Raw genomic sequence first — 15395 nt, 5'->3', positions numbered from 1 at the left:
CATACTCGTCTGAGAGGAATAAAATCATCCGTGTTGGTAACATTCTGAATTGGAGTTTTTCCTTTTTTCTCTCTGCCTCCTCTGAACAATACTGATAATACATAAATATGCAATCATCAGGCATCTATTAGATGGGATTTCTATCCGCGGCGAGGAAACGGTGTTGATTTTTGTTGCATAGTTTTTGTATTGTGCAGAGATTCATCCACCCAAGCCCAGGGGAACCGTTACAACGTATTTCGCAGTATTTCCAGGAATTATGGAGCCCCTTAACAGCTTGAGCTAATCTTTCATGTATTCCTCTCTGTGCGCAGATATTTTATGCGGGGAGATGTGGTTGGAAGTGATGTCATGCGTTGGCCATGTACGAAGGCTAAAGGGGAAATCCTGCTTTCACCATATTTTATTCTGACGTTACAAGTGACTAAATGACCGCCTTTCTGATCACTACATTGTTAAGTAAATTAAGCTGTGACAAGATGTAAGATGAATTGCACTCTGTAGACCAGTTTGTCATTGGGTGTCTGAAGCCTTCGGCCTCTCCTGCTCAACTTTGCCCGCCTAGGGCCACTTCCTCAGATAGCGTTAGAGGTCTCCTTGCAAGCAGATTGGTTGATTTATGGTCTAAAATGGTGCATACAAAAGCTCCAGTAAAATGTCAATATCTCAGATCCCTAGAAAATAGCACGCAATTCCCTGGGCTGACGGAGGGGTCTGGCCCTGGGCATTGTATGGGTCAGTGCTAGTGAACATTGGCACCCCAGATGTTTTGGAACTACATTTCCCATGGTGCTCATGCACTCTGCAGTGTAGTTGAACATCATGGGAAACGTAGTTCCAAAACATCTGGGGTGCCAGGGTGCGCCATCACTGGCATAGGGCATGACAGTGAACACAGGCATCCAACCCTTCGCCTGGGAGTTTTAATGGAGGCTGCAGTGCTGGAATGGAGGGAAGACAGGAGACAAGGGCCACCGTAGTGGTGAAAACAATAGCCATTCTATTGCAGGGAATGGCCATTAAGATTTTTTTTAGAAGGTCTAAGATTGAAGTGCCACACCAGCAGTTCATCATCCAGACACAAATGTATGCCAAAACGGGATACAAAATTTAGTGATAGTGATAACCAAAGATTCATATGGTGGAATCAGGACCTCCTTCTCCTGCTGGTGACCCCTCTAGTGATATAAAGATCTATATAGAGGAATCAGGACCTCCTTCTCCTGCTGGTGACCCCTCTAGTGATATAAAGATCTATATAGAGAAATCAAGACCTCCATCCTCTTACCGATGATCCCCCCCTAGTAATAATTAAAGATCTACTGTATATAGAGGAAGCTTGACCTATTTCTTCTGCTGGTGACCCTGTAGTGATACCTACAAATCTATATAGAGGAATCACAAAAGTGATAACTAAAGATCTATGTAGAGGTATCAGGACCTCCTTCCTCCTGCTGGTGATTCCTCTAGTGATATGAAGATCTATATAGAGGAATTAGGACCTTCTTCCTCCTGCTGGTGACCCCTCTAGTGATAACTCAAGATCTTTATAGAGGGATCAGGACCTCCTTCCTCTTACTGGTGACCCCTCTAGTGATATAAAGATCTACAGTATATAGAGGAATCAGGACATACTTCCTCCTGCTGGTGATTCCTCCAGTGATAAAAAGATCTATATAGAGGGATCAGGACCTCCTTCCTCCTGCTGGTGATCTCTCTAGTGATAAAAAGATCTATATAGAGGAATCAGGACCCTCTTCCTCCTGCTGGTGATCCCTCTAGTGATAAAAAGATCTATATAGAGGAATCAGGACCTTCTTCCTCCTGCTAGTGACCCCTCTAGTGATATAAAGATCTATATAGAGGAATCAGGACCTCCTTCCGACTGCTGGTGACCCCTCTAGTGATATAAAGATCTATATAGAGGAATCAGGACCTCCTTCCTCCTGCTGGTGACCCCTCTAGTGATATAAAGATCTATATAGAGGAATCAGGACCTCCTTCCTCCTGCTGGTGACCCCTCTAGTGATATAAAGATCTATATAGAGGAATCAGGACCTCCTTCCAACTTCTGGTAAACCCTCTAGTGATATAAAGATCTATATAGAGGAATCAGGACCCCCTTCCTCCTGCTGGTGACCCCTCTAGTGATGGCGAACCCCTTAGTGATATATCATAGAATTCTATTCTCTTTTCCTACTGCCTGGTCACAGTTTGCTCATTTTTGCAATCATCTGTATTAAAGTGGAGTTCTACCCAAAAATTGAACTTTTTGGAATCCTCCCTCCCCCCTCTGGTGTCACATTTGGCACCTTTCAGGGGGGAGGAGGGAGCGGATACCTGTGTAATACAGGTATTTGCTCCCACTTCCTGGTATAGATCACTGCGGTGATCACGGTGACCTACACCACTTGCTGCGCCTACACTGTCTTCTGGGAAACACGTAGGTTCCAGCACAACTCACGCAGGTGCATTAGGGAACCCTGCTGATGCCGGCAGCCGAAGCCAATCAGTCGCTCGGCTCTCGGCTGCCCCCGCCACCATCCTCGGTGAGGGAATCAGGAAGTGAAGCCTTGCGGCTTCACTTCTTGATTCCCTCACCGTGGATGGTGGCGGGGGCAGCCGAGAGCCGAGCGACTGATCGGCTTCGGCTGACGGCATCCGATTTTTTTTTTTTTTAGGCGGACCTCCTCTTTAAGTACCTCCAGATCTTTTTCCTATGTAGTTTGGGCGAACACAGTACCCCCAATATTGTACTCTATCAACCATTTATTTTTCCTTAACGATTATGGAGCTGCATTCATTTGTGTCATTTTTATCTGCTTAGAATTCACCAAACTCCTTCTCCCCCCCCACCCCTTGTCACCCCGCCTTGTTTCCTTCCAGCACTCCCATTAGGAGCCGTCAAAGCCTCTTCATCCGCCTTCCTACCAAAGACAGGTCACTGTTCAGAAGGCTGTAAATAAAACATAAACCGAAGGCAGACAGTAATGCTTCTGAGCCTCATCTTATCTGGGCATTATATATATATCCCCCCCCCCCCCAATAAGCCGAGAAATTGTGTAAATGCAGCAGATTCCGCTATCAGGCATTGCAGACCAAGGCATGGGTCAGCAGACCTTTGCATGCTTACAACACACTTATTATTTTTTATTTATTTTTTGCTCATGTTTGACGGCTGTGTCAGAGAGCCAGCTACTTTATCACAGTAGCAGATCAGACGTCGAAGGTACAGATTTAAAAGTGATGAGTATCTTAGCTTTCACTCCAAAGTGCTTTTTTTTCTTTTCTTTTTTTTTCTACCTCGCCGTTTTCCTGCGAGTCTAAGGCGCTTGTATTTTTTTTTTTTTGGTGCAGTGGAGATTGTGCTGTGAATTTTTATGAGTTTTGCCTGATGTGTGGCTGGAACGACGACGACGGAGCGGATTTAGCAAGGCCCAGGTTAAACACACAAATATATAGCTTCACAATCCTTCAAAAAGATCCTTATCGTGGGCAGTACGTAATGTGAAAAAAAAAAAAAAAAAGCTTCTGTGCACTTCACTGAAATGCAAATTATACAGAGATAGTCTCAAGAATAAAAAAAAAGAAAAGAAAAAAGGAAGCATTTCATTCTGAAAGCAATATTTTATGTCGACTGGAAAATTCATATTAATGGGAAAATTGTGCTTGCTGGACTTTTTTTTTACTTGTTACAATTTTTGATTAAAGATTTTTTTTTTACTGATGATAGTCTCGTCTGCAGTCTACAGCACGTAATTGCATTGTTATTAGAAGGGATGTGCGTTAAAGAGAAGCTGTCATTCTTTTAGGTTTGTATGTGAATGTGATCGGCGTGAATCAGCTGCTGGCGGATGCTGTGCAGGCCCACTAAATGGTCATTGATTGTTGAGTCCATGCAGGGCCGTTTGAAGGAATTTGGGGGCCCCAAGCAAAATGGGGGTCCCCAAGCACCCCCCCCCCTGCACACAAAGCCTACGTTAGCGCTACACTCATTTTTTACGCCCATGTTCTTACTCCCCCCCCCCCCGTCCCTATGTTTTTCTATTCTCACCTCCCCTTCTTCCCTGTAGGCTGCCGCTGTAGCGTGGCCGAGCTCCTCTTCCTCCTGTCAGTCCAGTGTTCTATCATTATGGGTCCCCAGTCCCCTATCAGATAGTACCCAGGCCTGGTACCGCGCGGTACAGAAGATTCAGTTTCCTGTGTTCCCAGCCGGACTGAAAGGAAGTGAGCACTCAGTGTGCACTTCATGTCAGTCCGGCCAGGAACAGGAAACTGAATCTCCTGTACCACGCGCGTTACCCAGCCGGACTGACAGGACTCCAGGAGGAAGGAAGAGGAGCTGGGCCATGCTACAGCCTGAAAAGGGGAAGTTGGGGGCCCCAGGCCAGCTCGGGGGCCCCAAGCAATTGTTTGTTTTGCCTGTCCTGTAGCAACGGGCCTGAGTCCATGTACGTTGTTTCAAGCTGCAGGGGGTCTCCAAATCCTGGCCACGGGTCATATCCAGCTCACTACACGAATTTATTCGGCCTGTAGATGGAGTCAGCAGCATACCCTCGATGTACACTGATTGAGGATTAAGGTCAACGAAGGCTACCTTTGGTCTCTGCTTTTAATGTAAGGGGGAACTCTGATGGGCACCCTGATGTAAGGGTTAAGCCTGATGAAGAGGGGAATGCTAATGGGGACCCTGATGTAAGGGGGGGGGGACTTTGATGGGGACCCTGTAGTAATGGGGGACTTTGATGGGACCCTGATGTAAGGGGGGACTCTGATGGGGGTCCTGAAGTAGGGGGAGACTTTGATGGGGACCCTGATGTAAAAGGCAACATGATGGGGACCCCCATGTAAGGGGGGACTCTAGTGGACACCCTGATGTAAGGGGGAGACTTTAATGGGGAACCTGATGTAAAAGGCAACCTGATGGGAACCCCCATGTAAGGGGGGACTCTAGTGGAGACCCTGATGTAAGGGGGAGGGCTTTGACGGGGCCCTGTAGTAAGGGGATGGCTTTGATGGGGACCCTGATATAAGGATGAGCCCTGATGTAAGGGGAGACTCTGATGGGGACCCTGATGTAAGGTGGGACTTTGCTTGGGACCCTGATGTAAGGGGAGACTTTAATGGGGACCCTATAGTAAGGAGAGGGCTTAGATGGGGTCCCTGATATAAGGGTGTGCCCTGATGTAAGGGAAGACTGATGGGACTCTGCTGGAGACCCTAATTCAAGGGTGGACTCTGATGGGACCCTAATGTAAGGGGGGACTTTCATGGTAAACCCAATGTAAGGGTGGACCCTGGTGTAAGGGGGACTCTGATGGAGACCCTGATGTAAGGGAGGACTCTGGTGAAGACCCTGATGTACTGTAAGAGATGACTGTGATAGGGACCCTGGCGTAAAGGAGGCTCTGATGCAAGGGTGAACCCTGATAAAGGGGGAGCTCTGATGGGGACCCTGATGTAAAGGTGGACTATGATGGGGACCCTGATGTAAGGGGGGCTCTGATATAAGGATTAACCCTGATGTTGGGGGGAACTCTCATGAGGACCCTGATATAAAGGTGGCCCTGATGTAAGTGTCAACCCTGATGTAGAAAAAGGAAAGGGATGGTCGGCACTCAGGATGACATCCAAAATGGTATTTTGATTGGTATTTGGCGATTGGTTGGCATCTGCAGTCCAATCTATCAGGCATGTGTGCCTAGGCTCACTCACCTCTACCCTCTGTGTTCCCTTTAAATAAGATCTTTGCAAACCTTTTTGATTTCTTCATTTTTCTTTCTATTTGTTGCTCATGTTTTCTATTCAAGTTTCCTACTATAATACTGCATCCAAGTCATTCAGTCTGAACAACCCGCTGGTACAATATTTCCCGTACCCTGACGTTCAATCCTCGCTTTATTTTATACGCTCGATGAGTTTTGATCCCCGTCACCTGCTGGGCAGTTTCATGGATTATGAAGAATTTCCTTTGGGAAAACTTAGGCGACGCATTAAGGTCACCAGAGCAAGGCTTTCAAATAAGACCTCCATTTTATGCAAGCATGTATTCTTTTGACGTTCCCGGAGAATGCTTGTGATTATTCTGTGGGGGGGGGGGGGCTGCGTATTTCAGAAGCTGCAAAATAATCCCTCCCGGAGCATACGGATGTGATGTATGTGGTCTATCTTTCCACATTTCTAACCTTTTGATCTCATCTTCGAGAACGCTGTCATCGAGACGAGGCCTGTAAAGGGGGATCAAAGACCTTCCGCTGGCAAAAATTGAATCTACACATATGAAAAAAGGTTATTCCAGTTAGATTTGCTTTATGGGTTATGACACCTTTTGTCCTGGAGTATACAGGCTACTTTGAGCATGCCGGGGAAATTTGCGCAGAGTTCTCAATGGATGTTGCCGGGCCGGCTGGTTAGGTTAACCGTGACAGTTCTTTTAGCTTGTCGATGATGAATTTTTATTTATTTATTTATTAAAGTTGTAAATGAACAGTAAATATTGGGAGTAGATAAATATGGAATATGACTTTTCCTTTAACTTGCTCCTTTAAGCGATAGTAAGCTTTTTCATTGGCTCTAACCATGAGTTGAGTAGTTGGCGGCTGTTTGGAGACGTCGTTATGTTTTAGCAGTGGGGATTTAAGGTTCTTTCTGATTTGAAAAATGTAATTACCACTCGTAATTAATTTAGTATTTTTTTTTTGTAAAGTTGTAAACGAACAGTAAATATTGGGAGTAGATAAATATGGACTATGACTTTATGACTTTTGCTCTTTAACTTGCTCCTTTAAGCGATAGTAACATTTTTTTATTGGCTCTAACCATGAGTTGAGTAGTTGAGTTGTTGGCGGCTGTTTGGAGACGTCGTTATGTTTTAGCAGTGGGGATTCGAGGTTCTTTCTGATTTGAAAAGTGTAATCACCACTCGTAATTAATTTAGTATTTTTTCTTTTGTAAAGTTGTAAACGAACAGTAAATATTGGGAGTAGATAAATATGGAATATGGCCCAGATTCACAAAGCACTTACGCCGACGTATAACAAGTTACGCCAACGTAAGTGCAAATGTGCGCCGTCGTATCTGTGCGCCAGACCCACAAACTGATATGCGCCTAAAACCAGGCTACACCCCGCCGACGTAGCTTGCTTACGCCGGCGTAGTGTGGGCGCACATTTAGGCTCGGCGCATGGTGCCGCTCCCATTGATTAGCCATTCAAACATGCAAATGAGGGAAATACGGCGATTCATGAACTTGCGTGCGCCCGACGCAGGCTACGCGAGGTGCGCGTAAGTTGTACGTCCCGGCGTAAAGTTATTCCCCATAAAGAAGGTGCAACCCAGTAGCAGACATGCAAAGGTCTGCACCAGGGAACACAAGCCGGCGTATTTTACGTTGGACGTGTGTCTGGCTGGGTCACGCCCACTTCCACCTACTTCCGCCTTCGAATCCCACGCCACGCTGGCGCAGTGTTGGGAGCACTGGCTTGCTGAATGCATTGCTTGCCTCTCTGCGCTGCCTTGGCTTAGAGTACATTGGTTACTCTACGGCAGGATAATGTGCGCCTTGCTCTCTGTGAATCTGGGCCAGTAAATATTGGGAGTAGATAAATATGGAATATGACTTTATGACTTTTGCTCTTTAACTTGCTCCTTTAAGCGATAGTAACGTTTTTTCATTGGCTCTAACCATGAGTTGAGTAGTTGACTTGTTGGCGACTCTTTGGAGACGTCGTTATGTTTTAGCAGTGGGGATTCAAGGTTCTTTCTGATTTCAAAAAGTGTAATTACCACTCGTAATTAATTTAGTATTTTTTTTTTTTTTTGTAAAGTTGTAAACGAACAGTAAAAATTGGGAGTAGATAAATATGGAATATGACTTTATGACTTTTGCTCTTTAACTTGCTCCTTTAAGCGATAGTAAAGGTTTTTCATTGGCTCTAACCATGAGTTGAGTAGTTGAGTTGTTGGCGACTGTTTGGAGACATCGTTATGTTTTAGTAGTGGGGATTCAAGGTTCTTTCTGATTTGAAAAGTGTAATTACCACTCGTAATTTAGTATTTTTTATTTTTTTGTAAAGTTGTAAACGAACAGTAAATATTGGGAGTAGATAAATATGGAACATGACTTTATGACTTTTCCTTTAACTTGCTCATTTAAAAGATAGTAAGGTTTTTCATTGGCTCTAACCATGAGTTGAGTAGTTGGTGGCTGTTTGGAGACATTGTTATGTTTTAGTAGTGGGGATGCAAAGTACTTTTTTGATTTGAAAAGTGTAATTACCAATCGTAACCAGAGATTACATTTGTTTAAAGTGAACCTGTGGCTCTAACCATGAGTTGAGTAGTTGAGTAGTTGGCGACTGTTTGGAGACGTCGTTATATTTTAGCAGTGGGGATTCAAGGTTCTTTTTGATTTGAAAACTGTATTTACCACTCGTAATTAATTTAGTATTTTTTTTTGTAAAGTTGTAAACGAACAGTAAATATTGGGAGTAGATAAATATGGAATATGACTTTATGACTTTTCCTTTAACTTGCTTCTTTAAGTGATAGTAAGCTTTTTCATTGGCTCTAACCATGAGTTGAGTAGTTGGCGGCTGTTTGGAGACGTCGTTATGTTTTAGCAGTGGGGATTCAAGGTTCTTTTTGATTTGAAAACTGTATTTACCACTCGTAATTAATTTAGTATTTTTTTTTTGTAAAGTTGTAAACGAACAGTAAAAATTGGGAGTAGATAAATATGGAATATGACTTTATGACTTTTGCTCTTTAACTTGCTCCTTTAAGCGATAGTAACGTTTTTTCATTGGCTCTAACCATGAGTTGAGTTGTTGGCGACTGTTTGGAGACGTCGCTATGTTTTAGCAGTGGGGATTCAAGGTTCTTTCTGATTTGAAAAGTGTAATTACCACTCGTAATTAATTTAGATTTTTTTTTGTAAAGTTGTAAACGAACAGTAAATATTGGGAGTAGATAACTATGGAATATGACTTTATGACTTTTCCTTTAACTTGCGCCTTTAAACGATAGTAAATATTGGGAATATGGAATATGACTTTATGACTTTTCCTTTAACTTGCTCCTTTAAGCGATAGTAAAATTTTTTTATTGGCTCTAACCATGAGTTGAGTAGTTGAGTTGTTGGCGACTGTTTGCAGACGTCGTTATGTTTTAGCAGTGGGGATTCAAGGTTCTTTCTGATTTGAAAAGTGTAATTGCCACTCGTAATTCATTTAGAATTTTTTTTTTGTAAAGTTGTAAACGAACAGTAAATATTGGGAGTAGATAAAGGATATTATTTATCTACTAATAATTAATAAATAAATAAATAAATAATAAAAAATATAATAAATGATTTTATATATTTATTATTTAATTAACTCATGTATTTATTTATGTCTGCATAGCAACAGTTTCTGCAGAGCTTTACAATGTAGAGGAGGGGACAGCACAATTACAGTACAGTTCAATACAGAAGGTACAGGAAGGCCCTGCTCATAGAGCTTACATTCTAAAGTGTGGGGGGGGAGGTACAAAAGGTAATAGCTGCAGAGAATGATTTGATGGGGGGTGGTTAATAAATAAAAAATAATAATAATAATAATAATAATAATTGTTAATAATAATAATAATAATAATAATAATAGTAATTATAATAACAAATTATATTATTTATCTACTAATAATAAATAAATAAAAAATAATAATAAAAAAATATAATAAATAAATAAATGATTTTATATATTTATTATTTAATTAACTTGTGTATTTATTTATGTCTGCATACTAACAGTTTCTGCAGAGCTTTACAATGTAGAGGGGGGACAGCACAATTACAGTACAGTTCAATACAGAAGGTACAGCAGGGCCCTGCTCATAGAGCTTACATTCTAAAGTATGTGTGTGTGTGTGTGTGTGGGGGGGGGGGGTACAAAAGGTAATAGCTGCAGAGAATGATTTGATGGGGGTGGTTAATAAATAAAAAAATAAAAAATAATAATAATAATAACAAATGATATTATTTATCTATTAATAAAAAAAAAAAAAAATAATAATAATAAACAATTATAATAAATAAATAAATACATGATTTTATATATTTATTATTTAATTAACTCATGTATTTATTTATGTCTGCATAGCAAAACCATTGCCAATTTGTCCTGCTTCTGTACATATTCATAAGACAGGCTCGCTTTATCAACCAAAATAGTTTTCTCCGTCCCGTAATTCAATAAGTGCCCGCTTGATTGGTAGCTGGACTCATTGCTTGTGTCATCGCTGCCAGAGATGCAAAACTCGGGAAACTCAGCCAATGGCTTTTGACTGAATATCAAATATATGCATTCCCTCAACAGAATCGCTTTCCCTTGCACATAATAATAGGCAAATATAATAAGGGTACAAATTATGGTGTCTAATTATGGCTGTAAATATGGGGCATACAATACTCTGGCTTCTTGTCTAATCGTAATTACAGTGTATTATACAGCTTGCCAAATCAAAAACTAATTTCAATTCTTTATTTATTTTTTTCTCCCTTCTTCTTCGTTCAGATCAGAATGAAGGATTCCACTGCAGGGAAGAATGTCGCATTCTGGGTCACTCCGACAGGTGCTGGATGCCCAGAGTCCCCGTCCCTGCCCGCGCCAAGTCCCCCGAACACGGAAGGAACGTCATCGCCTTGTCGATAGAAGCCACCACTGTGGACACTGAATCCTTCGAGGACTGCAACACAAAAAGAACTTTTGCCACTTTCGGCAAAGACGGCAACGAGCACCCCGCCGCCGACGACCGGGCGACCTTGAAAGGGAAAAGGACAGTGGACCTGCCTATCTGCAGCCCTAAGGTCAACGGTGCCGTCCGCGAGGCAGGAAACGGCTGCGAGGCCGTCAGCCCCATCACTTCCCCCCTGCACCTAAAGAGCCCCCTGCCGGCCAAGCCGTCAGCGACGTACAATATCATGCACTGCCCCGGGAGCCGCGAAATGGAGCAGTTCGTAAGCAACGGCCCGTCTCGGCCTTTGGACGCGGAGCCCAGGGGGGCGGACAGTGAAAACGTAATGCATGAAATCAATCCATTATTGCAAGAATGTCGAGAAAAGGACTCAGTTGGTGTAAAGAGACTAAAGGACATTGTACTCTAAACACCGAAAAACCCTACTGTACCGAGAGAAAAAAACAAAAACAAAAAAACGATTCATTGAGAAAAAAAAAAAAGACTTAAAAATTACAGTTCGTTTTTAATGGCTTACCAATGGTTCACAAATTGCTGTATTTATAGCTTCCAAAATGTATTGTTTATAAAGGCTATTGTTATGTGACAATCCCAAAACTATTCAACATGTGGCAGGGGTGTTCCGTCTAAAGCAAGCAGCCTGCGTCACTCTTGTCTTTCTTCGCCCCCCCCCGACCCTCCTCTCATCCCGTTGCGCTCAACATGAGAAACCGTTACGACCATCAATGTAAAAAGTATTATGTATGTATTAAGTATTTTGAATTTATATATTTTTATAAGCATATATATCAGAATTATAATATAAAAAATTAGCTTATTTGTACAGAACAAAAAAAAAAGAAGAAAAAAATAATAATTTACTTTCCACACATCCACCGCCACTTCCAATTCCACCAAAAAAAAAAAAAATTCCCTCGCTAATGATTTTTGTAACATAGATGACAAAAAAAATAAAAATCCGCCATTCTTTGTGAGTCGTCCTAAGTTTGAAAAAAGGTAAGCTGTAGACGGACTAATGCTAGCCTTGACAATTTTATCCATGATGGGTTGCTGAGTTCTCGAGGACACCCCTGCATTACGAAGTCCTTTTGCTGTTACATGCTCTCTGTACTCTGACTGTATTTGATATTTAAAAAATTTTGTCGAGTGATGGCAAAAGGCATTCGAGTAAAAATGAAAGAAACATTAACAAAAAAACATAATTTGTATTTTTATTTTGTTCACCTAAATGCCTCCTGTTTTTTTTTTTTGTTTTTTTTAAGCCTTTTTACATATTGTTAACACATGAGAGATCAAGGCTAGGTTATTTTTTTTTGAGTATTTAATTGTTATTTATAACAAAAAAAAAAAAAAAATTGTTTTTGCAGACACGATTTTCTATATCCTCCTTTTTGTTACTCGCGTACATTGTTCTTTTTCAATTACCATTCCAAGGCCATACATTATATATATATATATATATATATATATATATATATATATATATATATATATTTTTTTTTTTTTTTTTCATATATCCCCAGATCTATTCATGTTTCTTTTTTAAAGCAGATGCATTTTTTTTTTCAGGTGTGTCATGTTTTCTCCTAATTATTGCCGGTGTGCTCAGTTAAAATAAAATCTCCAATGTCCTGATGGTTATGAACATGTTTTTGACAATTGTAAATTATAGAAAAAAAAGTTTACATAATATTCTGTTTGTAAAATAGTCTTAAAAAGAAAAATGTTGAAGACACATGTTATAAAAAATTCACTGACAGAAAGTGAAAAAAGGTGAAAAAATAAAAAAAAGTTTTTAATTTCAAAATAACCCATGCTTCCAGATGAACTATTACAACAGGAAACTTCACACAAACACAAGATCTGGAAAAAAAAAAAAAAGCGCATGATAATGGGTAAAGTACACTATATTGAAGCTTTAACAGCTTCAACTCTTCCGGGAAGGAAGTCCACAAGGTTTAGGAGCGTGTCTATGGGAATTTTGACCATTCTTCCAAAAGCGATTTGTGATGTTGGATAAGAAGACCTAGCTTGCAGTCTGACGCAGTCTGACGCCTTAAGAGTTCCCTTCACTGGATCTAAAGGGCCAAGCCCAAACATTGAAAAGCAACCCCCACACCATAATCCCCCCTCCACCAAATGATTTGGACCAGTGCACAAAGCAAGGTCCATAAAGACATGGATGAGCGAGTTTGGTGTGAAAGAACTTGACTGGCCTTCACAGAGTCCTGACCTCAACCTGATAGAACACCTTCGGGATGAATTAGAGTGTAGACTGTGAGCCAGGTCTTCTCATCCAACATCAGTGCCTGACCATACAAATGCGCTTCTGGAAGAATGGTCAAAATTCCCATAGACACACTTCTAAACCTTGTGGACAGTCTTCCCAGAAGAGTTGAAGCCAAAATTTTAACTTTTTGGTCTAAAAGCAAAACTCTGTGTGGCGGAAAACTAACACTGCACATCACCCTGAACACACCATCCCCATTGTGAAACATGGTGGTGGCAGCATCATGTTTTGGGGATGCTTTTCTTCAGCAGGGACAGGGAAGCTGGTCAGAGTTGATGGGAAGATGGAGCCAAATACAGGACAATCTTAGAAGAAAAGCTGTTAGAGTCTACAAAAGACTTGAGACCGGGGCAGGACCAGCAGGACAACGACTCTAAACATACAGCCAGAGCTACAATGGAATGGTTTAGAATTAGATCAAAGCATATCCATGTGTTAGAATGGCCCAGTCAAAGTCCAAACCTAAATCCCATTGAGAATCTGGGGAGAGACTTGAAAATTGCTGATCACAGACACTCTTAATCCAATCTGACAGAGCTTGAGATATTTTAAAAAGAAGAATGGGCAGAAATGACCCTCTCTAGATGTGCAAAGCTGGCAGAGACATCCCCAAAAAGACTGTAATTGCAGAGAAAGAGGGTTCTACAAAGTATTGCCTCTGGGGGGCGCCATACAAATGTACCCCCCACACTTTTCACATATTTATCTGTAAAGAAAATTGAAAACCATTTATAATTTTCCTTCCACTTCACAATTATTTTTCACTTTGTGTTGGTCTATCACATAAAATCACAATAAAAAACATGTACGTTTTTGGTTGTAACATGACAAAATGTGAAAACAATTTCAAGGGGTATGAATACTTTTTCAAGGCCCTGTACATATTCTGGACTTCAGCAATGGAAACCTAACAAGATGTCCTAACCTTCACTCTATTCAAAATATAAAAAAAGTTGAACTTCGAGTTTTAAAATGTTAATCTGTGTACCGTATTTATCAGGGTATTGCGCGCTCCGGCGTATAGCGCGCACCCCTAAAGTGGACCCGACATTCCTGTAAAAAAAAAACATTTTAGTACTTACAGTTTTGGTGTCTTGCGCGGCGTCCATCGGCGGCCTCGTTGGGTCCGGCGTCCGTCTGCGGCTTCGGGTGTCCTCTTCGTCGGGTCCGGCGTCCTTCTGCGGCATCCTCCCCGCTCGATCCCCGCTTTCCCGCGCCGAGTTTGAATACTGCGCCGGCATATACCGAGCGCAGTACACTTGTGTATAGTCGGGCAGGCTCGGCTACTCTCGCACTCACGTCCTGTACGTCCAGGACGTGAGCGCGTGAGGAGCCGAGCCTGCCCGACTATACACAAGTGTACTGCGCTCGATATATGCCGGCGCAGTGTTCAAACTCGGCGCGGGAAAGCGGGTATCGGCGTATATCGCGCACCCACGATTTTGCCCTGATTTTCAGGGCAAAAAAGTGCGCGGTATACGCGGATAAATACGGTAATTCCCGTAGCCCAAAAACAATTATATACCATTACATCCAGCATACTTCCGACATCTACAGTATGCTGTTTTTTTTTTTTTTTTTTGCCGTACATACCGTTTTATTGTTATTTTCTCCCCGGCTTCAGGGTTCTGGCTCCCGCGGGACTGGGCGTTCCTATTCACAGGTTAGATGATTGATGTCTGGTGAAAAACTTCCCCTGGCGCATAAGGCGCGTCACCAGTTTTCCGTAATTAGCCAACCTACGAGTCGGTTCTATATGGCGCCTGCGCAGTCAGCTCTACACGGCGGGGGCAGGCGCCGTATAGCGCGGTAAAGAGCCGACTCGCAGGTCGGCTAGTTACGGAAAACTGGTGACGCGCCTTATGTGCCAGGGGTAGTTTTTTTACCAGACGTCAATCATCTAACCTCTGAATAGGAACGCCCACTCCCGCGGGAATCAGAACCCGGAAGCCGGGGGGAAAATAACAATAAAACGGTATGTACGCCAAAAAAAACAGCATACTGTAGATGTCGGAAGTATGCTGGATGTAATGGTGTATAATTGTTTTAGGGTGAACCTCCGCTTTAAGTTGTGGTTTCTTTTCTTAAGCTTGTTTTTTTTTTTTTTCTTAGTCTTTTTCGCAGCAAGGCCTACTGAGGACATCTTTCTGTGCACAGTCAATGGCATTATAACCTCAGACATAACTCACCTTCTGTTCTATCTGAAAGAACATCGCTAGAAATTTCTTTGATGTGTGTTACTGTAAATAGTCTGTGAATAATCTCCGCCAAGCTGTATAAATAATGTGTGTGATACAAAAAGACAAGAGGGCAAAACGTATTGTTGATCACTTGGAAATTGAACACATTTCTTTTGGCTTGCTTTACATCT

General features: G+C 41.9%; 1 protein-coding gene across 7 annotated transcripts in view; it reads left to right on the top strand.

The window, feature by feature from the left end:
- Nucleotides 1-11220, top strand: part of PCDH19 (protocadherin 19) — a 239243-nt gene extending 228023 nt beyond the window's left edge. For 6 of the 7 annotated variants that reach the window (XM_040325032.1, XM_040325036.1, XM_040325035.1 and 3 more), the window contains one exon: nt 10554-11220. In XM_040325032.1, coding sequence (XP_040180966.1) covers nt 10554-11143 — 590 coding nt within the window. In that variant the 3' untranslated portion in view covers nt 11144-11220. The remainder of the gene's footprint in view (nt 1-10553) is intronic. The other variant, XM_040325037.1, reaches the window with a different exon arrangement.
- The last annotated feature ends 4175 nt before the right edge of the window (nt 11221-15395 follow it).

This window comes from Rana temporaria, chromosome 9, assembly GCF_905171775.1.
Source record: "Rana temporaria chromosome 9, aRanTem1.1, whole genome shotgun sequence".
Classification (NCBI taxonomy): domain Eukaryota; kingdom Metazoa; phylum Chordata; class Amphibia; order Anura; family Ranidae; genus Rana; species Rana temporaria.
Note: the sequence above shows the minus strand (reverse complement) of the source record. Positions and strands in the feature narration are given on the sequence as shown.